This window comes from Erinaceus europaeus, chromosome 2, assembly GCF_950295315.1.
Source record: "Erinaceus europaeus chromosome 2, mEriEur2.1, whole genome shotgun sequence".
Lineage (NCBI taxonomy): Eukaryota > Metazoa > Chordata > Mammalia > Eulipotyphla > Erinaceidae > Erinaceus > Erinaceus europaeus.
In genome coordinates this window covers 186,391,341-186,415,557 of record NC_080163.1, presented here as the reverse complement: position 1 = coordinate 186,415,557, position 24,217 = coordinate 186,391,341, and the positions used below count along the sequence as shown (strand labels likewise).

The 24,217-nt window shown below is 49.5% G+C and overlaps 1 protein-coding gene across 3 annotated transcripts in view; it reads left to right on the top strand.

The window, feature by feature from the left end:
- Positions 1-23,977, top strand: part of LOC107523705 (potassium channel subfamily K member 6) — a 57,688-nt gene extending 33,711 nt beyond the window's left edge. Inside the window, exons 11-30 of one of the 3 annotated variants that reach the window (XM_060185871.1) lie at positions 3,078-3,137; positions 3,288-3,404; positions 4,522-4,572; positions 4,677-4,806; positions 7,715-7,826; positions 11,052-11,210; positions 11,328-11,452; positions 13,046-13,259; positions 13,585-13,647; positions 13,726-13,924; positions 14,024-14,142; positions 14,282-14,362; positions 14,451-14,507; positions 16,084-16,240; positions 16,376-16,439; positions 16,547-16,642; positions 16,885-16,971; positions 21,510-21,602; positions 21,691-21,790; positions 21,911-23,977. In XM_060185871.1, coding sequence (XP_060041854.1) covers positions 3,078-3,137; positions 3,288-3,404; positions 4,522-4,572; positions 4,677-4,806; positions 7,715-7,826; positions 11,052-11,210; positions 11,328-11,452; positions 13,046-13,259; positions 13,585-13,647; positions 13,726-13,924; positions 14,024-14,142; positions 14,282-14,362; positions 14,451-14,507; positions 16,084-16,240; positions 16,376-16,439; positions 16,547-16,642; positions 16,885-16,971; positions 21,510-21,602; positions 21,691-21,790; positions 21,911-22,144 — 2,318 coding nt within the window. In that variant the 3' untranslated portion in view covers positions 22,145-23,977. Of the gene's footprint in view, positions 1-3,077; positions 3,150-3,287; positions 3,405-4,521; positions 4,573-4,676; positions 4,807-7,714; positions 7,827-11,051; positions 11,211-11,327; positions 11,453-13,045; positions 13,260-13,584; positions 13,648-13,725; positions 13,925-14,023; positions 14,143-14,281; positions 14,363-14,450; positions 14,508-16,083; positions 16,241-16,375; positions 16,440-16,546; positions 16,643-16,884; positions 16,972-21,509; positions 21,603-21,690; positions 21,791-21,910 lie in introns of all 3 variants that reach the window. The other 2 variants (XM_060185872.1, XM_060185870.1) reach the window with 2 other exon arrangements.
- Positions 23,978-24,217: the final 240 nt, after the last annotated feature.

Here is a 24,217-nt window from a genome sequence, read left to right as displayed (position 1 = left end):
CACTAACAGTGAAGAGACCCCCCTGCAGGTGGGGAGCCTGAGGCTTGAACTGGGATCCTTAGGCAGGTCCTAGTGCTTTGTTCCACCTGTGCGTAACCACTGCACTACCGCCCGACTCCCTTTTTTTTTTTAAATACTGTATTTTAAAAGTAATTTTAAAAGTTTTTTGTATTGTTGTTGTTATCTTCATTTATTTGACAGAGACAGCCAGAAATTGAGAGGGAAGGGGTTGATAGAGAGGGAGGGAGACAGAGAGACACTTGCAGCCCTGCTTCACCACTCAGGAAGTTTTCCCCCTGCAGGTGGGGACCGGGGGCTTGAATCTGGGTCCTAGTGCACCGTCATATGTGCACTCAACCAGGTGCGCCACCACCCAGCCCCGGCACACATGTTTCCATGCACGAGGATCTGGGTTCAGAGCTCCCGTCCCCACACTGTTTCAACAGCGGTAAAGCAGTGCTTCGGGTGCCTTTCTCTCTCTCTATTTCTCTCTGTCTCTATCCAAGAGATAGATAAATAGTTAAGAAAGAGAACAGAACAACAAAAAAAAAAAAAACAGAAAAAAAAAAAAGAAAGAGAACAGAAACCTAATTCAAAATCCATTTAAACAGCCTGGGGGGGTGCAAATTTGCGGCTTGCATAGGTGAGGCCCTGGGGCTTGACCCCTGTCACTGCATATGCTGGTGCTGAGTGGTGGTCTGGTTTCTCTCTGTTCCTCATTCATGAAATAAATAAGTATTTAACAAACAAAAAAATCTTTTAAGTATAACGAATTTGTGAACTGACCAGGACAGGTCAACTTCAGGGAAGGCTGGATCCAGGGGATTTTTAGAACTGTCTCCCGGTCCTGAACCTACTAAGGGTTTTAGAGAAAGACTCTTTTAAAGGAAGACATACACCCCAAGCCACTTAAGGCTGGACCTAGCCTGCAACTTCTTTATTTGGCCTCATTTCCTCATCTGCTAAACAGGGCTAATGAAAGTACTAGTACCTACTTCATCATGCCAGTATAGTGCTGTCAAAAGTGGCACCGGGGGACCACCAGACGGCTTACCCAGTAGAGCACACATTATTACTGTGGTGTGAAGACCTGGGTTTGAGCCCTCAGGCCACCATAGGAGCTCCTGCAGGGGTGGGGGTGGAGGTGGCAGGGGGGTGGGGGCCATGGTGGAGTTTCACAAGCAGCAGAGCAGTGCTACAGTGTCCAGTGTGTCTTCTCTCTTTCAGTCTCTATCTTCTTCATTTCATTTTAAACTCTTCTTTCTTTATTATTGGCTAGAGACAGAGAGATGGGGAAGGGATGGCAGTCGGCGGTAGCACAGTGGGTTAAGCGCAGGTGGCACAAAGCGCAAGGACCCCCCTTCCCCCCCCCGCCCCGCAGGGGAGTCGCTTCGCAAGCGGTAAGGCAGGTCTGCAGGTGTCTGTCTTTGTCTCCCCCTCTCTGTCTTCCCCTCTCTCCCATTTCTCTCTGTTCTATCCAACAACAACGACAATAAGAATAACTACAACAATAAAACAAGGGCAACAAAAGGGAATAAATAAATAAATATTAAAAAATAAAATAAAAAAAGAGATTGAGAAGGGGAGAGGGAGGTAGAGAAGGAAAGAGACAGAGAGACTCCTGCAGCCATGCTTCACCACTTTTGAAGCTGCTCTTCTGCAGATGGGGACCAGGTGCTTGAACCTGAATCCTGTGCACTGAAATGTGTGCGCTCAACCTGGTGCACTACTGCTCGGCCCCTCACCCTCTGTCTTTTTAAAAAACACTTTATTGACTGGCTGCATGGATGGGTGGGTGGAGACAGAAATGAATGGGCAGAGAAGGGAGAAATAGAGAAAGAGAAGCTGAGACACTTGCAGCACTGTCTCATAGCTCATGAAGCTTTTGCTGCTGTAGGTGGGCACAGGGGGCTTGAGCATTATAACACATGTATCCTGCTCTTCTCTCTGTCCTATCCAACAACAATGCATAAAGAATGACAACAATAATAACTACAACAATAAAAAGAAAACAAGGGCAACAAGAGAGAATAAATAAATATTTTAAAAAATGAGAAAGAAAAAAAAAAGGCCACTGGGGGCAGTGGATTTATAGTGCCAGCACTGAGTTCCAGAGATAACCCTGATGGGGTTATCTCTATTTTTTTAAAAAAGAAGAAAATGGCCACCAGGAACATTGGAGTGATGCAGGTAATGAGCCCCAGTGATAATCCTGTTGGCCAAAAAAAAATTGTTTTGATATTTTTATTTTACTTACTGTTGAATAGAGACAGAACAAAATTGATAGGGGAGGGGAGCTAGGGAGGGAAAGAGAAAGTTTGTGAAACCACTTGTGAAACTTTCCCCCTGCAGATGGGAACCAGGGGCTTGAACCTGGGTCCTTGATCACTGTCATGTGTGCGCTCAGCCAGATGCACCACCACCTGCCCCCCCAAAAAGAAAAACTGACTCATAAAAAGTTCCTAAACAATGCTAGGAGGGTGAGTGCGATTATTATTAGTTATTATTAATGACCTGGCTTCATTTTCAGTTAGCTACACCATTGATGGGGGCCAAAGATCCACTCTTCCCACTAGTCCCGTTCACCCCAAGAGAAGAGGAGCAGCCTTGTTCTGATTGTCTCTCCGTGGGGCTGGGCTCTCTGCTCAGACTGGCTCACTTCCGCTGGAGCCTATCTCTCAGCTCCAGCAGAAACACTTACAATCTTCTTCTTCTCCCTTCTTCCCCTCCTCCTCCTCCTTCCTTTTCTTTTCCCACAGGTGGGGAGTCACTGCTGACGATGTTTTCTTCCCCAATAGAAAAGAGGGAGAGAGAGAGGGAGAGGGAGAGGGAGAGGGAGAATGAGAGAACTCCAAAGCTTCCTCCAATTTGATGGGACCCAGGCTTGAACCTGGGTCACGCACACTGGCAGACTAAGAAGACAGGGACAGGATGGATGCATGGCCCTGAGACCTGCCCTTGGAGCCCCAAGGATTAAGGGAACAAGGAGCTAGGGTCCCTGGCCATTGGAAGATGGGTGTGGTGGGGGACGGATGGACCCCGGAGGATGCTGAGGATGGACCTGCCCTGCTCTGCAGATGGCCGCGTGTCCTTCCAGATGCTGCCCAAGCAGCGGCCGGTGTGCGTAGTGTTACAAGGTACCCAGGCAGGTGGGGACAGTGGGGGAAGGTGGGGCAAGGTCCTGGTGCTGGGGGCTGGGGGCTGGAGGGAGAGAGGGGGAGAGAGGGGGTTGCACTGGAGGAGGACAGGCCTTCGGGACTGCTCTGGAGCTCCCGCTTCCGGTTTAGCTGCCAACTGCTCCATAATCTGGTCCTTGTACATCTCGAGCGATCGCAAGCTACTGATGCTGGTGGAGGAACCACAGCCCACCAAGAAGAAGTTCAGCCTGGTCACCTATGAACTGGGTAACTGGGACAGTCTGGGGTGCACCCAGGGTGGGGGTGGAACGGGCAGGGCAGACAGCAGAGGGGCAGGAGCCCAAGATGTGAACCCTGTGCTCAGCAGAGAAAGCCTGTTGAGGCCAGTCCTGCATGAGAGGTGGGGGGGACAGGGGGAGGAAGTGGCACATTGGGTTAAGCACCTTTGTTACTATGCACAAAGAGCCAGGTTCAAGCCGCTGGTCCCCACTTGCAGGAGAAAGCTTCACGAGTGGTGAAGCAGGGCTGCAGGTGTCTCTCTGTTCTTTTCCTGTGTATCTTCCCCTGCCCTCTCATTTTCTGTCTTTCGCTATCCAATAATAAATAAATAAATAATATTAAAAGAAGTGATGGCAGATGGAACAGAGGCTTGGACTGGAGAAACTGAGTGAAGACAATGGGACTGGAGCAGAAGGGGATGGGAGAGGAATGGGGAGGGTGAGAGAGGCCAGATTTGGAAGTCTCAAAATATGATTTTACTTTATTGCATCCAAGATGAGAATAGGGCTGCCACGTACAGGTGTGCAGACTGTGGACTGCACTCCCCAACCAAAGGGTCAGAAAAGGCAAGTCTTGGTCCCTAACAAGACTGAATCCTCTCAGAGGCAGTACCCTTACATCATTCATATACAGAAGCTCTAAGGGCTAAGAGGTTCAAGTAGGAAGATATTGAAGGTGTTTTCTGGTTGGCTGGCTGGCTGGTTTTAAAATAGACTTATTGGGGGGGAGCGGGTGGTGCCGCACCCTGTTGATTGCAGGCATTGCCATGTGCTAGGACCAGAATTAGAGCCCCTGCTCCCACCTGAAGGGGGAAGGGGAAGCGGAGAGGATACGGGGAGGGGGAGGGGAGAGGGGGAAAAGAGAGGGGGAAAGGGGCTGGGAGGAGGAAGGAGAGGGGGAAGGAGGAGAGGTGGAGGGGAAGGGGAGGGGCCAGGGAAGAAGCAGAGCATCCCTCTGGCACATTTTATACCAAGGATCGACCTGGGCACCTCATGCCCTGGAGTCGAAGCCTTTATCCCAAACCACACCCTAGGCCCAGGCCCCCTGTTTCACCTTTTAGTAGCTCAGAGTCTCAGGAGAGTTTTCTGTGTTCTCTCACCCATAGACACCGATGTCCTGTCCATCTTCTACATCATCCCGGAATTCATCCCTGACGGTAGGAGGAGAAGAGGGGCCTCAAAGGTGGGTGTCAGCCAGGAGGGATCCGAGTGAGCTCTACCTACCTCACCGCTGTGTCCATTTGGCTTCTGCCACCGCCAGCTCGGGGCCTGCAGTTCCTGATGTTCCTGGGGTCAGAGTCCTACACCACCACCCTGATGGACCCCAAGGGCTTGTTCTACAACCCCTACAACCACCTGCTGTTCATCTGGGGCAACTTCCTCCTGCAGAGGTATGGAGCCAGGTGCACCTGGGCTTGCTGACGGCAGCAGGCTTTCAGAACTGCGATGAGGGGGCTGGCGTGGGAGAAGCTGCTCTTACAAAAACTGGTTTTAAGGGGCTGGGCAGTGGTGCACCCGGCCAGACATACATAGTACTAAATGCAAGGACCCTCACAAGGCTCCTGCTCGAGCCCCGCACCTGCGGCTGGGTGGGGGAGAGAACACTTCACAAGTGGTGAAGCAGGTCTGCAGGTGTTTATTTTCCTTTCTCTCTGTCTATCTCCCCCTCCTTGCTCAGTTTCTCTCTGTCGTATCCAATAAAATGTAAAAAATGGCCACCAGCAGCAGTGGATTTGTAGTGCTGGCACTGAGCCCCAGACATAACACTGGAGGCAAAAAGCAAACAACAACAACAACAAAAAAACAGTAATTTGCTTTATATATAACTATAATATAATAAGTGATAATGTATTGTATGAAATATAAAATATATAGCACAAGGACCGGCTTAAGGATCCTGGTTCGAGCCCATGGCTCCCCACCTGCAGGGGAGTTCCTTCACAGGCAGTGAAGTAGGTCTGCAGATGTCTATCTCTCTCTCCCCTTCTCTGTCTTCCCCTCCTCTCTCCATTTCTCTCTGTCCTATCCAACAACAATGACATCAATAACAATGAGTACAACAACAATGAGAAACAACAAGGGCAACAAAGGGGAAAATGAATAAATATAAAATATATATACAAATAAAATATATAAAATATATTGTAGCATTTATTTGTTATACATTATACTGTAGTAGTAATAGTTCTTTGTGGAGGCAGGGATTAACACAAGTAAGATTTTCCTTTTTTTTCTAACAACAGATTTTTGTTCTTTATTACACATTTTGTTTATTTACTGGATAGAGACAGAAAGGAATTGAAGGAAGGAAGGATAGAGATAAGAGAGAGAAAGAGACAGACTTGTAGACTTGCTTCACCACTCATAAAGCTTTCTCCACTGCAGGTGGCAGGTGGGGATTGGGAGCTTAAATTTGGTCCTGGTGCATGGTAACATTCGTGTTCAGCCAATTGTGCTACCACCTGGAACCCTTCTCTCTCTCTCTTTCTCTCTTCTATCTTCTCTTCTTTTCTCCTCTCTCTCTCTCTCTCTCCTTTTTTTTTTTCCTCCAGGGTTATTGCTGGGCTCGGTGCCTGCTCCATGAATCCACCGCTCCTGGAGGCCATTTTTTCCCCCTTTTGTTGCCCTTGTTGTAGCCTCATTGTGGCTATTATTGTTACCATTGTTGATGTTGTTCATTGTTGGATAGGACAGAGAGAAATGGAGAGAGGAGGGGAAGACAGAGATGGGGAGAGAAAGATAGACACCTGCAGACCTGCTTCACCGCCTGTGAAGAGACTCCCCTGCAGGTGGGGAGCCACGTGCGCTTACTTAACCCACTGCACCACTGCCGGACCCCTTCTCTCTCCTTTTTGAGAGCAGTGTTCAACTCTGGTCATGGTGGTGACATGGACTGAACGGACTGAACCTGGAACTCGGGAGCATCAGACATGAGAGCCATTTGCATAACCATTATGCTATCTGGTGGCATTTGAGGCAATTCCAGGGACTGTACCTGTTTGCAGATGGCCCAGGTTTGAAGCAGGAACTAGAACCCCATGTTCCTTTGGGTGCTATTACAAAGCAAATGTGGTGTGTGGGGGAAACATCGTGATGGTTCTGCAAAGGACTTTCATGCTTCAGGCTCCAAGATCTCAGGTTCAATCCCCAGCACCACCATCAGCCAGAGCAGAGCAGTGCTCTGGTCTACCTGTGGATCTGTATCTGTACTTCTCTCACATTAAAATAAAAATAAATTGGGGGCCTGGAGGTAGCACAGCAGGTTAGTGCACATGGTGTGAAGCGCACAGACCAGTGTAAGGATCCCAGTTTGAGCCCCAGGCTCCCCACCTGCAGGGGAGTCACAACAAGCAGTGAAACAGGTCTGCAGGTGTCTGTCTTTCTTTCCCCTTCTCTATCTTCCCCTCCTCTCTCAGTTTCTGTATGTCCTACCTAACAACAACAGCAATGACAACCAAAATGGGGAAAAGTGGCTTCCTGGAGCAGTGGGTTTGTAGTGCAAGCACAGAGCCTCAGCGATAACCCTGCAGACAAAAAAAAAAAAATTATTGAGAAAAGGAAAAGTGAATGCATGGGCTAGGTGGTGGTGCACCTATCTAAGTGCGCATAGTATGAAGTGGAACTGCACAAGGATCCAGGTTCGAACCCCTCATTCCCCACCTGCAATAGAGACATTTTATTAAGTAGGAAACCAAGCCTGCAGGTGTCTTTTCTCCCTTCCTTTATTTTTTTTAATTTTCAATATTTATTTATTCCCTTTTGTTGCCCTTGTTGTTTTATTATTGAGTTATTATTGTTGTTGCTGGATAAGACAGAGAGAAATGGAGAGAGGAGGGGAAGACAAAGAAGGGGAGAGAAAGATAGACACCTGCAGACCAGCTTCACTGCCTGTGAAGCATCTACCCTGCAGGTTTGGAGCTGGGGGCTCCAACCTGGATCATTACACTGGTCCTTGCACTTTGCAGCACCTGAGCTTAACCTGCTGTACTACCGCCTGACTCCCTTATCCCTTCCTTTCTATCTCCTTCTCCTCTCTGTCTAATAAAATGGAAAAAATGGGGCCACACAGAGCAGTGGATGCATAGTGCAGGCTTAGTGATAACCCTGGAACCAAAAAATAGAAAGAAAAAGAGAGGAAAAAGTGAATGCAGTCGGCATGCAGGGCTGCTGTGCTGTGCTGTGCTGTGCTGTGCTGTGCTGTGTCAGGCCCAGAGAAGAGGGGATCAGAGGTGTTTCAGGTCCCAGACTCAATCCCAGGGCCTTGGCAGGGTGTCCCATCTCTCACCTTTGCCCTTGCAGCCACAGCAATGAAAACTTCATCTACCTAGCTGACTTCCCCAAGGAACTGACCATCAAGTACCTGGTCAACTCATATCGAGGGGACATAGCTGTTGTCACTGAGAATGAGGAGGTGAGTTGCTCTGTCCCTCTCCTTGCTTCTTGTCTGCTCCACCCCAAAGCCCATGGTCTGCTTTCCATACTTGCTATCTGAAGGGGAGGGAATACTCTCAGGGATCCCAGGACAGGGGGAACAGAGTCTCACTTTAGAACTGAATCCAGGTGGGAGTCGAGCGGTAGCACAGCGGGATAAGCGCATGTGGCGCAAAGCATGAGGACCAGCAGAAGGATCCCAGTTCAAGCCCCCGACTCCCCACCTGCAGGGCAGTCACTTCACAGGCAGTGAAGCAGGTCTGTAGGTGTCTAACTTTCTCTCTCCCCTCTGTCCTTCCCTCCTCTCTCCATTTCTCTCCTATCCAACAACGACAACATCAATAAGAACAACAATAATAACCACAACAATAAAAACAACAAGGGCAACAAAAGGGAAAATAAATACAATATTTACAATAAAACTGAACCCAGGAACTCAAGGAAGTGGTCTCTCACTGTCTCTGTCTGTTTCTCTCTTTCCTGTTTGTGGAACCAGGGCCTGATGCATGCACGGTTTCACTGCTCTGTGCTACTTTTTCATCTAGACAGACAGAGAGAGGGGAATGACACAACAGCACTAGAGCTTCCTCTGTTGCCATAGTGTCTCCATGTGTTGCTGAGACTTGAACCTGGGCCAGATGTGTGGCAAGACAAACACTCTACCTAGTGAGCTATTACTTGCCGCCCCCCACCCAGTGTGTCATCAGGGACTGAAAGAGGGCCTTGCATGTGATGTTAAGCGGTCTCCTGGGTGCAACTTTCCTTTTTTTTTTCTCTTTTAAGAGACACTTTATAATTTATTGCATAGAGACAGAACTCTGAGGGGCAAGGGAAGATGAGTAGAGAGAGCGAGAAAGAGAGAGATGTAGCACTGCTTCACTGTTCACAAAGCTTTATCCCTGCAGGTGTGGGCCTGGGGCTTGAATCCGGGTCCTTACAAACTGTATTATCCCCCCTTCCCCAGTTGTGCCCTCAGACATGTAGTTTCACTGTTCCCTAAACCACTATTTTATTCAAATAGAGAGGAGAGACTGGGGGGGGGTGCAGGGGTAGATAGCATAATGGTTATGTAAAGAGACTCTCATGCCTGAGGCTTCAAATTCCCAGGTTCAATCCCATGCACCACAATAAGCCAAAGCTGAGCATGCTCTGGTAAAAGAGACAGAGAGAGATAGAGAGAGAGGAGAGATACCACACTACTGAAGGTATATTTATGCATTTATTGAATAGAGACATGGAGAAATTGAGAGAGAAGGGGAGATAGGGAGAAAGAAAGATAGATATTTGTAGCACTACTTCATCACTTGGGAAGTTCCTTCCCTGTGGGTGGGGACTGGGGACTTGAACCTGTGCCTTTGTGCACTTTATCATGTGTACTCAACCAGGTGCACCACCAAGCTTCTCATTTTTTTTTAAAAGATTTATTTATTTCAGAGGCACAGGAAGTAAAGCATTCAGCTCTCACGCATGACGTCCCATTTTTGATCCCTGGCATCCCATGAACCAGGGTGATGCTCTGATGCTCTCTTTTCTCTCCCTCATAAATAAAGTTTTAAAGGAATATTTATGGGGACAGGTGGTGGCACACCGGGTTGAGCACATTTGTTATAATGCTCAAGGACCTGAGTTGAAGCCCCTGGTCCCTAGCTGCCGCAGAAAAGCTTTACAAGTGGTGAAGCAGTGCTGCAGGTGTCTCTGTCTCTTTCTCCCTCTATTTTCTTTTCTTTCTATTTGTTTAATATTTATTTATTCCCTTTTGTTGCCCTTGTTGTTTTATTATCGTTGTTATAGATGTCATTGTTGTTGGAAAGGACAGAGAGGGGGACAGAAAGATAGACACCTGCAGACCTGCTTCACCACCTACGAGGCAACTCATCTGCAGATGGGGAGCCGGGGACTTGAACCGGGATCCTTAGCCGGTCCTTGTGCTTTGCGCCACATGCACCTAACGTGCTGCGCTACCACCTGACTCACCCCCCTCCTTTTTTGCCTGCAGGGTTATTGCTGGGGTTCAGTGCCTGTACTATGAACCCACTGCTCCTGGAGGCCATTTTTTCCCATTTTTGTTGCCCTTGTTATTATTCTTATTGCTATTGTTGTTGTTACATCTAAGAGAAATAGAGAAATGAAGGGCAGATAGGGAGGGAAAAAGACAGACATCTGCAGACCTCCTTCACCATTTGTGAAGTGACCCCCTACAGGTGGGGAGCAGGGGGCTAGAACCAGGATCCTTAGGCCAGTCCTTGTGCTTTGCACCATGTGCACTTAACCCACTGTGTTACCACCTGGCCTCTTCTCTCTCCCTCTCTATCACCCCATTCTTCTTGATTTCTGGCTGTCTCTATCTAGTAAATAAAGATAATAAAATATAAAGAAAGAAATATTTACTTAGGGGCCAGGTGGTGGCACACCTGGCTAAGTGCACACATTACAGTGCACAAGGACCCAGGTCCAAGCCTCCTGTCCCCACCTGCAGGGGGAAAGCTTTGCAAGTGGTGAAGCAGGGCTGCAGGTGTCTCTCTGTCTCTCTCCGTCTATCTTCCCCCTCCCCTCTCAATTTCTCTTTGTCTTCTATTCAATAATATAAATAAATAAATAAACATACTTTAAAAGCAAATATTTCATGGAAGGGCTGCAGAGTGTTATATGCATGGGGGGGTGGGCGTCAGTGCAGAGATGGAAAAGAAACCAGGGTGAAAGTGTGACCTCCAGAGGGTGCAAAGAATGGGGTGAAAAAGCAAGATGAGTGGTCCGGGAGTTGGCACAGTGGATGAGGCATTGGACTATCAAACATGAGGTCCTGAGTTCAATCCCTGGCAGCACATGTACCACAGTGATGTTTGGTTCTTTCTCTCTCTGTCTCTCCTCCTATCTTTCTCATTAATAAAAAAATACAATATTTAAAAAACAACAACAAGCTGAGTCCCAGGAAGCCCAGCCTCTGTGGGGAGGGGACTGTATATACATAGGAGTGTTTCAGCCACAGGTAACAGAAACCCCACCAGACCAAGATGGCAGAGTCCTTTTCTCATGTAGAGTTGGGGGCTGTGGGCAGAAGAGTGGGGTGCCAGGCAGTCAAGCTGGCTCCACAGAGAGAAGGCCTGCCAGCTCATTGTACCATCATCACACCCTGCAGGGGGGGGAGGTGAGGAGGTGTCCCGGAGGCCTAGCACGCACCCCCGGCTGACAGCCCCCCTCCCCCCAGATCTGGTATCTTGTGGAGGGCACCTACCGTCTGTATAAGCTGTTCCCATCAAGGGGCTGGGATGTGCTCATCAGCCTAAATGCCATGAAGATGTCATCCCTCTACACCCAGAACGAGACCATGGTCACCCTCTTCTACGAGGACAACAGACTGTATCAGGTGCCCGGCCAGGGGGAGGGCTGTGGGGATGGGGGGGCGAAGGGGGAGGGCAGCAGCTGGAGGGGTGCTCCTGCCGGGACTGCCCCCTGCTCAGCTGCCCCCACCTTCCGGCCTCAGCTGATGTTCCTCATGAACAAGCAACAGCAGAGCAAGCTGGTGAAGCGGGTGGTGCCCGTTGAGAAGCTGCTGATGTACCAGCAGGTCAACAACCAGCGCACCCTGGTGCAGCAAGCACAGCTAGGGTGAGGCAAGGCCAGATGGCACACCACTCCCAAGACAGCCCCAGGGCAACAAGGGGCTAAGGAACCTCAAAGGAGGGGGCTAGCGCAGCCTGGGGTGGGGGAGGCACTTCAAGGAGGAAGAGCTCCAGGAGAGTGGGGGAGACAGCACAGTGGTTCTACGAAGAGACTGTCTTGCTTGAGGCTCTGAGTTCCCAGGTTCAGACCATAGCACCACCATAAGCCAGACCTGAGCAGTGCCCTGAAAAGGGAGAGCAAAAAATAAGGGGGGGGGGGGGCGGGGGCTGGGGCGGCATCAAGGAAGAACTGCAGGAGCTGTGACTTCAGGGTGACAAAGAAGAGGCCAGATGAAAAGACTGAGTTGTGGGCTGGGGAAACAGCATAATGATTCTGCAAAAGGCTTTCATACCTGAGGCTCTGAGGTCTGAGGTTTGATCCCCAGCACCATCAAACCAGAGATGGGCAGTGGTCTGGCCTATTGGGGGGGTATGGGGAGGGGGTTGGTGGGGGAGACCAAGCTGGATGTCCCAGACTGGGTGTATGTAGGCAAAAGCTGCCCCCCACCCCAAGAAAGGAGACTGGGTTGGGGGCCTGGTGGTGGTGGCACGCCTGGTAGCGTGGGCATGTTACCACCCGCAGGGCAGAAACTTCATAAATGAGAAACAGTGCTGCAGGTCTCTCTCTCTGTCTCTCTGTCTCTCTTGACTTCTCTGTTTCTATCCAATAAATTAATTAAAAGATATAAAAAAAGAAAAAAAGCTTGGGCATTCCAGAACTGACAGCTATAGAAACAATAGTGTGGCATGGTGGGTGGGTGGCAGGGGAAGATTCAATGAGCCTGAGAAGAACTTGAACCTCATCTTGCGGGTCATAGTGAGGCTAAGGAAAGAGACAATATGGTCAGATTCTACTGTGCACAGAAAAGCAGACAAGCTGCCCTGGTCCTCTGCAGAGGGCTCCAGGAAGGGGAGGGCAAGAGGGAGGTGGAAGGTGGCTTTAGAGGGTGAATAGGCCCATGCAAGGGAGGAACATCTGGGTGGAGGCCTAGGGCTGTGGTCTGGGGACTCAGGGACCTGGGGCTGAGGTTGAGGAGGAAGGTCAGGGCTGCAAAATGAGTCAGTGGGCTGGGTAGTTCACATAGTCTTTATACAAAAAATTAAAAGATGAAAAAAAAAAAAACCTTTCATTCCTGAGGCACTAAATGACCCAGGTTCAATCCCCAGCACTACCTTAAGCCAGAGCTGAGTAGTGCTCTGAGGAAAGAAAGAAAGATGGGAAAGGGAGAGAGAGTGAGAGAGAGGGGCCAGGTTGTGGCACAGGCAGCTGAATGCACGTGTTACCCCAGGTAAGGACCCTGGTTCAAGCCCTTGGTCCCCACCTGCAGGGGGAAGCTTCCTGAGCTAGACACAGTGCTGCAGGCCTCTCCTCTGTCTGTCCCCTCCACCTCTCAATTTCTCTCTGTTCTATCAAAGTAAATAAATTAATATAAAGAAAAAGGAAGGAACAAGAAGCCAGTCCCTTAGGGTCCCACACCCCCACCTCAGTGTGTGGCCCCCGACTGCAGAGTCACATGCTGCCCCCACTCTCCCTGCCCAGGGCCCAGCCAACTCTGAGCTTCCAAAACCTCTGCCCATTCTCGGTGATGCGGATCAGGGACCTGCCCAACCCGCAGATCTACACGCGCCAGGAGCGCTACCAGGCACTGCCGCCCCGGGTACTAGAGCTCTCCGGCTTCCACAATGAGAACTCGCTGGCGGTCTACCAAGGCCTCGTCTATTACCTGCTCTGGCTGCACTCCAGGTACCACAAGGTGAGCCCCCCAGGGTCTGGCCGCAACTTGGGCTGGGAGCAGGACCCAGAGAGTTGCTGCAGGCATCACCATGGAGTGGGGATCCGTGGGGTGGGGCGGAGGACTTTGGGGGTGCTGGGGTGGGGCTCACACAGAGAATTAGCTGCCAAGGAGGAAGGGGATTTGTGGGCTGGAAAGGTGAGGCTCTTTGGGGAAATGGCTTTGGGGGTGTGGCCTTTGTGCTGAAAGCAGGGTTAGGGGGAGGATGGGGTACACTCTGAAGCTAGGAGGCCAGGGGACCCCCACACACACCTCCAACATCTTATGGTGCCCGTGGTCCCTGCAGCCATATGCGGACCCCGTGCACGACTCCACCTGGCGCTGGTGGAAGAACAAGAAACAGGATCAGGTGCGTGGAAAGGGTGTTCCTCCCACCCCTACCCCCAACACCTCCCCTGCGCTGATCCCCCCATGACCCCTCCCCCAGCATTACTACTTCTACCTGGCGAGCAACTGGCGGACTAAGGCTAACGCACACCTGGACATGTCCAGCTACGAAAAGATCTACAACCTGAAGCCCAAGTACGAGCTGCCCGAGCGCATTTTCCTGGACAAGGGCACCAGCTACACCTTCTCACTCTTCCTGACCCATGCGGGGGAATTCATCAAGTCGGATCTCCAATTCGGTGGGTGGGCAGGGCCTGTGTTATGGTTTGGGGGCAGTCTGGGAGGGGAGCCCTCCTGGCTCCTGGCTTGAGCCCCCTACCCCCGCCCTGCTCACTTAGGCTACTCCAGCAAGCTGCAGAGCGAGGTGGGCCTGGGTGTGGTGCTGGCCGACCCCAAGTGCATCGACGTGACGGTGAAGGAGCAGGTCCTTATTAATCGCAACTCCGTGTTCTTCTGGGTGAGACCCGGCGCGGAGGGGATGCCTAGCTACTGGGGTGCAGGGCCGGGGTAGTGGGAGCCCACGAGGATCCTCTCAGTCTCCTCAGGCTGGTTTATTCGATTTCTACCTTCCTTCTTCCTTCCTTCCCCCGCCCCAGATTACACTCAGTGACAAAAGCGTCTGCTTCGACCAGGGCATCAGTGGACACCACCTCCTGAAGACATCCATGGTGGTCAGGGTGCGTCCAGATCCTTAGAGGGGAGGGGCATCAGGATGGAGCAAGACTAGGGCCACCACCACCACCCACCTCTTCTTCCTGCCCACAGGTGGTGGATTCGGCTGGCTACTGCTTCCAGGACACCCAACTGGGGCCCCGCATGCAAGTACTGGACCCAGGGTCACTGGGACCTTGTGCCAGGGAGGGAAGGGATTGGGGTGAACCTCCCCAGGGCTAATTCCCTAGGCTTCACCCTGGAATCCCCATCAATGTCCTCATCCTTTCTTCTTGCCTTTTTCTTTCTTCTATTATTTCATTTCTGTTTTTGATAGAGATAGAAATTGAGAAGGGAGGCGGGTGTTGGCACACCTGGTTGAGCGCACATTTGCAATATACAAGGACTCAGGTTCGAGCCCCCAGTCCCCACCTGTAGAGGGAAAGCTTTGTGAATGGTAAAGCAGTGCTGCAGGTGTCTCTGTCTCTCTCCCTCTCTGTCTCTCCCTTCCCTCTCAATTTATGGCTGTCTCTATTCAATAAATAAATAAAGATTAAAAAAAGAAATTGAGGGAGTCGGGCTGTAGCGCAGCGGGTTAAGCGCAGGTGGCGCAAAGCACAAGGACCGGCATAAGGATCCCGGTTCGAACCCCGGCTCCCCACCTGCAGGGGAGTCGCTTCACAGGCGGTGAAGCAGGTCTGCAGGTGTCTGTCTTTCTCTCCTCCTCTCTGTCTTCCCCTCCTCTCTCCATTTCTCTCTGTCCTATCCAACAATGACAACAACAATAATAACTACAACAATAAAACAACAAGGGCAACAAAAGGGAATAAATAAATATTAAAAAAATTTTTTTTTTAATGTGTGTGCTTGTAAATAAAAAAAAAAGAAATTGAGAAGGGACAGGAGAGAAGGAGAGAGACAACTGCAGCACTGGTTCACCATTCGTGAAGCTTCCTCCCTATAGATGTGGACTGGGGGCTTGAACCTGCGTCTTTGCACATGCAATGTGCACATTTAACCAAGTGTGCCAACGCCTGGCCCCTTTCATAATTTCTTCCTTCTCACTTATGATCATCTTTTACACTAATCATTCCTTTTTATGTATTTATTGCTTTTTGTTGCCCTTGTTGTTTTATTGTTGTTGTAGTTATTATTGTTGTCGTCGTCGTTTGATAGGACAGAGAGAAGTGGAGAGAGGAGGGAAGTCTGAGAAGGGGAGAGAAAGACACCTGTGAAGTGACTCCCCTGCATGTGGGAGGCGGGGGGGGGGGTGGGGGGGGGGGGGGGGGCCTCAAACCAGGATCCTTCCGCCAATCATAGCGCTTTGTGCCAGGTGTGCTTAACCTGTTATGTTACCACCTGATGACTCCCTCCTTTTTTTTCCCCTCCAGGGTTATCATTGGGGTTCAGTGCCTGCACTATAAATCCACTGCTCCTGGAGGCCATTCCCCCCCATTTTTTGTTGCCCTTGTTTTTTTTGCTATTGCTGTTATTATGGGATAGGACAGAGAGAAATTGAGAGAGGAGGGGAAGACAGAGACGGAAAGAGAAAGACAGACATCTGCAGACCTGCTTTACTGCCTGTGAAGTAACCGCCTACAAGTGCGGAGCTGGAGGCTTGAAACCGGATTCTTATGCCGGTTCTTGCGCCTTACGTCATGTGCGCTTAACCCACTGCGCTACCGCCCGACCCCCTGAGTATGGTTTTAAAGACAATTTTCATCGGTCATTTGCCCCTCCCACTCAGGGCAACCTGATGGTGCCAGTGTTCATTGGCTGCCCCCCGGGCAAGCGCCTAGCCTTTGACATCACCTACACTCTCGGGTACAACAGGCTGATGAACAAGCACTACTACAACTGCGTAAAGGTCGACCCCGAGATGCCCTGCTTCCTCTTCCGTGATGGTGCGTGGCTCTTGGCACTAGTCCTCATCTCCCCCACCCCCTAGCCCCCATATCTCCTTCCTCCCCTCATGGTCCTTTGCTTCTCGGGCCAAGCTAATTGCTGCTTCCCTTGTCCCCCTTCCCCCAACCCCACAGTCTTCTACCCCTTCTTCTTGATCCAAGACTTGGTGACGGGAGATTCTGGCAGCTTCCAGGGCAGGTAGGTGGTTGAGCCCGGGAGTGGGGCGGGGTGGGCAGGGTGAGAGTGGGAGAGCTACAGCGGGGCGGGGCCCTGAGTGCGCTTGTTTCTCCACACTCCCGCCACAGCTACGTGCTCAAGGTGGTGGGTGGCGGGCCTTCTATGGAGGAGGTGCGGGACTACAGCGAGGAGGAGATCTTCCGCTTCAACAGCCCACAGGACAAGTAATCCCCTGTGCCCTGCCCCCAGCCGCCCATGCTGACCACGCCCACAGAAATGCCCCGCCCACACTAGGTTTGCCCAAACCCCCCCCCCCCACACACACACACCTCTTCACTTGCCCACGAGCCTCTCTGGCTAGACAAGCCCCCCCACCACACACACACACACACACACACACACACACACACAGACACACACACACACACACACACCTCCTCTCCCCCTTATGTTCCCTGTCCTGCAGGACCAACAGCCTCATCTGGACCACAAAGAACACGACCACCGAGGACATGGCCTTCAACATCAGATCCCATCAGAGCCCAGGCATCTCGTGAGTCGCTGTCTGGCTGCAGATCCCCAGAGCTAGCCCCAACTGCTCACGGCCCCCAGCCTCTGGGAGGGTCTGGGTCCCACAGCAGCACTGACAACCTTTGAGCTCCTCAAATACCTCCTCTGTTTGCGATGTCAGGTCCTCTTCTTTCGCTGGGCTTTTAGATCAGATGACCCATTCATGCAGGGGGACTTTTTGCCAGACCCGTCCAGATGAGACTGTTGGTGCCTTCTCCTTCTCCCATGCTTTCCCCATTTTTGCTCTGACCCTTCTGTCAATTCCTCCCCCATCCCAGCCCTAAGCCCTCTGCCTGGGCTTCCTGGTCCCAGGTTTGTGCCTTCCAGGCTGTCCCTGTTCTGTGGATTCTGTGTAGGTCCTCAACAGACTCATCCTAGTATCTGTTGAATGAGAGATGAACAAAGTAGTAAACTCGCAGTAGACATTTATTGACATTTGAATGAATGGAGGTATTAATGAGTGGATGAAACAATGGAGCAACAAACTTACTAGTTAATAGGATTCCAGAACTATTTTTTATTCATTAAAAAAAAAGTCATGTGCAAATGAAGGATGTGAATGAACAGTATAACAAACCTAGTCAGGGTGCAACCTGTATTGTTTGGGTAATGAGTAAAGAAAAAGTGAACAGTGGAGCCAGGCAATGTTGTACCTAGTTGAGTGCACTAGTTATCATGTGCAAGGACCCAGGTTCAAATCCCAGGTCCCTGCCTGCTGGGGAGAAGCTTCATGAGTGTGAACCAGTTCTTGCAGGTATCTCTCTTTCTCTCTGTCTATCCTTCCCCTCTCAATTTCTCTCTGTCCTACCAAATAAAGGAAAGGAGAAAAGAAAAAACAATGGGATCAGTGGCTTCCCTGTGTAGGCAGAGAGCCCTTGTCGTGGTGGTGGTGGTGGTGGTGGTGGTGGTGGTAATCGTAGTAGGAAAATGAGGCCAGTAGAATAGCTCACTTGGATTGTGTGCTACTTTGCCATGGGCACTGTCCATGTTTGTACCCAGTCCCCACAACACTGAAGGAAGTTTTGATGCTGTGCTGGCTTTCTTTGCTTCTCTGTCTCTTTTCTACCTGAAGAAGGTGTAAAAAGGAAAGAAAAGGGTAAGGGAAACAGTGTAACAGTTATGCAAAAGACATTCTTGGGGGCCAGATGGTGGAGCACCTGGTTGAGCACACACATTACAGTGCACAAGGACCTGTGTTCAAGCCCCAGATCCCTACCGGCAGGGGAAAGTTTTGCAAGTGGTGAAGCAGGACTGCAGGTGTCTCTCTGTCTCTTTCCCCCTCCCCTTTCAATTTCTCTCTGTCTTTGTCCACAATAAATAAATAACAGTGTTAAAAAAAAAAAAAAGACTTGCATGAGGTCTCAGGCTCAGTCCTCAGAATCACCATAAACCAGGGCTAAGCAGTGCTCTGGTCTACTTGTTTCTCCCAACCCCTTCTCTCATTGTCTTTCCTTCTTTTTTAAGTTTTATTTATAAAATGGAAATACTGACTAGACTATAGGATAAGAAGGGTACAATTCTACATAACTCTCACCCCCAGAACTCCGTATCCAGTCTCCTCCCTTGATAACTTCCCTATTTTTTCCCTTTTGTTGCTGTTGTTGTTTGTCATTATTGTTTTTTTTTGTTGTTGTTGTATTTATTGTTGTTGTTACTGATGTTGTCATTGTTAGATAGGACCCAGAGAAATGGAGAGAGAAGGGGAACAGAGAGGGGGAGAGAAAGATAGACACCTGTAGACCTACTTCACCGCTAGTGAAGCGACTCCACTGCAAGTGGAGAGCCAGGGGCTCAAACCCGGATTCTTATGCTGGTCCTTGCACTTTGCGTCACATGCACTTAACCCGCTGTGCTACTGCCTGACTCCCAAGCTTCCCTATTCTTTATCCCTCTGGGAGCATGGACCCAAGATCATTATGGAGTACAGAAGGTGGAAGGTCTGGTTTCTGTAATTGTTTCCCCACTGAACATAGACATTGGCAGGTTGATCCATACTCCCAATCTCTCTCTCTCTCTTTCTCTAGTGGGGTAGGGATCTGGGGTGGTGGGGCTCCAGGACATATTGGTTGGGTCATCTGCCCAAGGAAGTCAGGTTGGCATCATGGTAGCATCTGGAACGTGGTTGCTGAAAATGAGTTAAGATATAAAGCAGAACAAATTGTTGACTAATCATGAACCTAAAGGCTGGAATATTGCAGATGAAGATTTGGGGTCTCTGTTTTGGAAAAAGCTAGTAGGGCTATTTTAGGTGTATTTCAAGTGGCCCATGACTTTACTAGTTTTTGCCTGTACCTGACAGCTAATATACAGTTGGACCCAGGTTTTTGTCTGGGGTGATGGTGTCATACTTGGAAAAAGGACTAGAAAGCTAGAGCAGGGAAGAAAAGTAGCTCCCACATATAAGGAAAGTATATAAATATTGTTAACTATAAACTCCATCAGTTTGATCTGGGGTCCATATTCTGCACAGGAGCCTGTGTAACCTCTGCATCCCTGTAGGTCTGAGCTCGCATTCTGTGGTCACGGCTAGGAACATTCCAGGCTGCATTAATTTCAGGACCCATCTTCCTCGGGTATTCGGTAGTGTATGTTGTCCAACCTCCTTTCAGAGAATAGACCATTCCTGACCATTGTTGATCCACATTAAGGGCAAAGTCCTATAGAGGCCCACAGAAGGGTCCATTATGTTGTTCCTGATGGAAATGACCAGTGACAGTGGAGAGAGGGATCTGCCAGAGGTCTAGGCCCATCATATCTGTGTGAGAATCCCAGGACTCCCTGACTAAGGCCTCAGGTGATGGGGTGGCCTTGTAGTGACCCCTTCTCTCTTTCATTATAATAAAGTTAAAAGAGAGTAAATAAATGGAGATGCAACTTGATATCTGGTAGGTGCACAAACAAGCTGTACTTTATTTATTTATTTATTTATTTTCCCTTTTGCTGCCCTTGTGGTTTTTTAAATTTATTGTTGTAGTTATTATTGTTGTTGTTATTGATGTAGTTGTTAGGACAGAGAGAAATGGAGAGAGGAAGGGAAGACAGAGAGGAGGAAAGAAAGATAGACACCTGCTTCACCACCTTATGGAATAAGAGTCTTTGTAGGGAGTTGGGCGGTAGCACAGTGGGTTAAATGCGGGTGGCACAAAGCGCAAGGACCAGTGTAAGGATCCAGGTTCGAATTCCTAGCTCCCCACTTGCAGGGGAGTCGCTTCACAGGTTGTGAAGCAGGTCTTCAGGTGTCTTTCTCTCCCCCTCCTGTCTCCATTTCTCTGTCCTATCCAACAATGATGACAACAATAATAACTGCAATAAAACAAGGGCAACAAAAGGGAACAAATAAACAAATATATTTAAAAAGATATTAACTCAGTAAAGAATATGTAAGGAGTTGGCACCTAGGAAGTATAGGATGTATAATTTAGGGGGCCTGGTGGTAGCACAGTGTGTTAAGCACACATCACATGAAGTACAAGGACCCAATTAAGGATCCTGGTTTGAGCCCCCAGCTCCCCACCTATAGGGGTTCACTTCACAAGCGGTGAAGCAGGTCTGCAGGTGTCTATCTTTCTCTCCCCCTCTCTGTCGTCCCCTCCTCTCTCCATTTCTCTCTGTACTATCCAACAACAACATCAATGGCAACAATAACAACAACAAGGCTAACAAAATGGCAAAAATAGCCTCCAGGAGCAGTGGATTTGTAGTGCAGGCACTGAGCCCCAGAAATAACCCTGGAAGTAAAAAAAAAAAAAAAGTATAATATAGCCTGGAGAGACAGTACAGTGGTTCTGCAAAAGATTTTGATTCCTGAGGCTGTGAGGTCTGAGTTTCAATCCCCACCACCATCTGAAGCCAGAGCTGAGCAGTGCTTTTGTCTATCTCTCTGTTAATCCTATAACCTGCCCCCCACCTCATTCTCTCATTAAAATAAATAAAATCTTTTATTATTTTTTAAATTGTTAAATATTTATTTATTTTCCCTTTTGTTGCCCTTGCTTTTTATTGTTGTTGTAGTGATTGTTGTTGTTATTGATGTCGTCATTGTTGGATAGGACAGAGAGAAATGGAGAGAGGAGGGGAAGACAGAGGGGGGAGAGAAAGATAGATACCTGCAGACCTGCTTCACCTTGTGAAGCGATTCCCCTACAGGTGGAGAGCTGGGGGCTCGAACTGGGATCCTTATGTCGGTCCTTGAGCTTTGCGCCACGTGTGCTTAACCCGCTGCACTACCGCCTGGCTCCTAAATAAAATCTTTTAAAAAGAGATCTACATAATTGCCTAGCAAAGGAGGAATTGGAAGCTGGAGAGGTCAAGGCAGGAGGAAATGAATGAGTCAAAAAAGGGCTGATCTTTAGGAACTTATGACTGAAGAGAGGAAGGAGCCAGTAAGGGAAGGTGGGGTGAGATTGCACCTAGATGAAGTGCTCCCAGAGGCCAAGGGGTGGAGGGAGAGATCTCTGAGGGCAACATACAGGCCAGGCATGATTTCTAAATGCAAGTGACTGAACTTGGTTGGACCCCCAGGTGGCTGTGTCAGGAGAACTCCCCATGCCACGACACCATTCCCAACAGCATCTTCTCCCCCGAATTCTACTTCCGGCTGTTGGTGAGCAACAAGTGAGCTAGGCCAGAGGGCGGGGTTGGGAACTTCCGGTGGGGGTACCTGACCACTCCCCTTGTACTGAACTCAACCCTCCTCTGCCAGAGGGGTGGACAAGAGCACATACTGTGACTACCAGCTCACCTTCGTGCTGCATGTTCACGGGCTTCCACTCAGTCCCAAGCGGGCCTTCTTCATCCTCATGGTGAGTAGCTGCCTGGGAGTGGCCCTGCTGAGGGAATGGTGTGTGTGTGTGTGTGTGTGTGTTTGGGGGGCCTCCCCTCCCCTGGAGCGCTCACCTTGGACTGTTGGGTGGTGCCGGCAGGTGTCAGCCAGTGTGTTCATCAGCCTGGTGGTCCTCTACATTATCGTCTTACTCCTGATGCCCTTCATGGTGATGGGCTGCAGCAAAATCCGCTGGAAGATCAACAACCTCATCGCCTCAGAATCCTTCTACTCCTCCTATATCTCCTCATCCGGAGATTTCATCAGGTCAAAGGCCAGGGGCAATGTCAACACCAAAATCATGCCCAAGATGTCAGTTCTGATGAGGGTTTAACTGAAGGAGCCCATGAAGCAGTAGTTGAAGCAGCCCTGAGTCTCTTTGCCAGTCTCCCTCCCCAACCCCCAGTTCCAGCCAGCCTCATCTCACACTTATTGAAGACATCTTAGAAATGGAACCAGTCACCTGCCCCCATGCCTTCCTTTCATTCTTTCTATGTGGCTAGAGTTTTCATTTCTTCAGACTCCTTGATTCAGGACCAGCAGTGGCTCCTTACAAGGCTGCACAGCTAGTTGGTTGGCATCACACGGAGTCTATTCCAGTTTCTCTGTGTGCTTGCTACAGTCCATCAGGCTCCCCAAGAACCTGGCCCCTGGCTGTGGCCTGCAATCTGTTCTGATCATTCAGTGCCCAGGTTTAGTACCAGCATGCAATATTTCAAATGATATCAATCTTGTATCTGGCCTAAAGAGAGGACTTGGGAGAGGGTCAGATTTTTTACATCAGTCTCACACTTTATCTCCTTATGAGTCTGAAATGTGTAGTAGCTTACTGTTCAAAGCTTTAAAAAAAATTTTAAAAAACTAATAAACAGTTATTTGAGTTAAAAAAAAAGATTTTTGTTTTAGTTGCAAGTAGCAAAAACTTCAGTGATCTACTTGGAAATAGTTAATACAAGCTTCAGGTACATTTTGATCTAGAAGTCCTCAATATTTGTAGGTTTCTTTTCTTTTGTCTTGCTTTTGTAGCTTTATTTGTTCTATTGTAATCTGAATGTAGGGAGACTAGCCCCATCATTGTATGAGGCCATACATACTCCATCCTCACAGCTACTTTATATCCACAGGAAGTGCAGGATTCCCCCCAATAAGGATACCTCCATTCCCTCTGTAGTTAGGACTTCCAATTCAACAGCCCACATCCATGGGTGAGGGGCCCTGAGGGAGCCAGAGCACCCTGCAGGAAGAGCATCCATCCAGCTAGGACTCCTCCACCTGTCCAATCCACAAAGAGACTCCCAACAAATCTCCCTGGGGGTTTCCAAACAAAGAACTCCCTATGGTGGTCTCTTAGAAAAACAGGAAGCTGAGACCCTCACCCCTCCATCAGAGCCAGAGCCTGCTGGACTTCCTCTCCCAGCTCCTGCCACACTGTGCTGGAGAGAAGCTGTCACCTCGGTGTCCCCAGGAATATGGTCCCTACCTGGAGACTCTTGTCCTCCCTGGATTTCTCAAGAAAGAGATCTGGGACCCCTCTTAGCTCCTCCAGACCCGTGGTTTTCCTTCTCTACCCCAAAACCAACCTAACTAGACCTGGAACTCCCCCTTCCCCACCAACAAAAATTCCCCAGGCTCTCTATGCCCTAGAATCCTTCCCTAGTACCCCCAGTATCCACTCATGATCTTTTTTTTAAAATTTATTTAGTCATTGCTGGGGCTTTGCCACTTCAGGACAACTCTTCAGAGTGGCTAGAGAGCTAGACTGTCAAGCACAAGGGCTCAAGTTGGATCTTTGACACTGAATGTGTCAGAGTGATGGTTTGTTCTCTCTCTCTCTCTCTCTCTCTCTCTTTTGTTTTTTCCATTAATGAGGGAATCTTAAAAGAGAAAGATCGGGGGCCTGGGAGGTGGCACAGTGAGTAGGCAGCTAAACTTGGAAGCATGAGGTCTTCAGTTTGGTCCCCAGCATCCTATGTGCCAGAGTAAAACTCTGGCTGTCTCCTCTCTCTACCTTGAGTTAAATAAAATCTTAAAAGACAGAGAAGCAGAGAGAGAGAGAATGGAAGAGGGAGAAGGAGAGCAAGAAGGAGAGAGATGGATCACAGCCTCAAAGATTCCCCCAGTGCCCTAGTATTCCCATGTGGTATACCTACCAGGGCGAAGCAGGCACCCTCCTAGGTGATATTGGACTGTTTTTATCTTTTGAAAACTACGTATTTCTATGTAAGAGAAAGGTGCTTGACCTGGAGACCTGGGAAGCCCCATTGTGCTCAGGCTCTGCTTGCCCTCCCACAGCTCCTCTGCAGCACCACCCCCACTTCCCCTTTCTCCTCTTGCTGGGTGCTGGGGAGGGCTGAGAGGAGACTCACCTGGGCTGCCAATTCCCCTTCCTCACTTAGTCTTTGAGCCC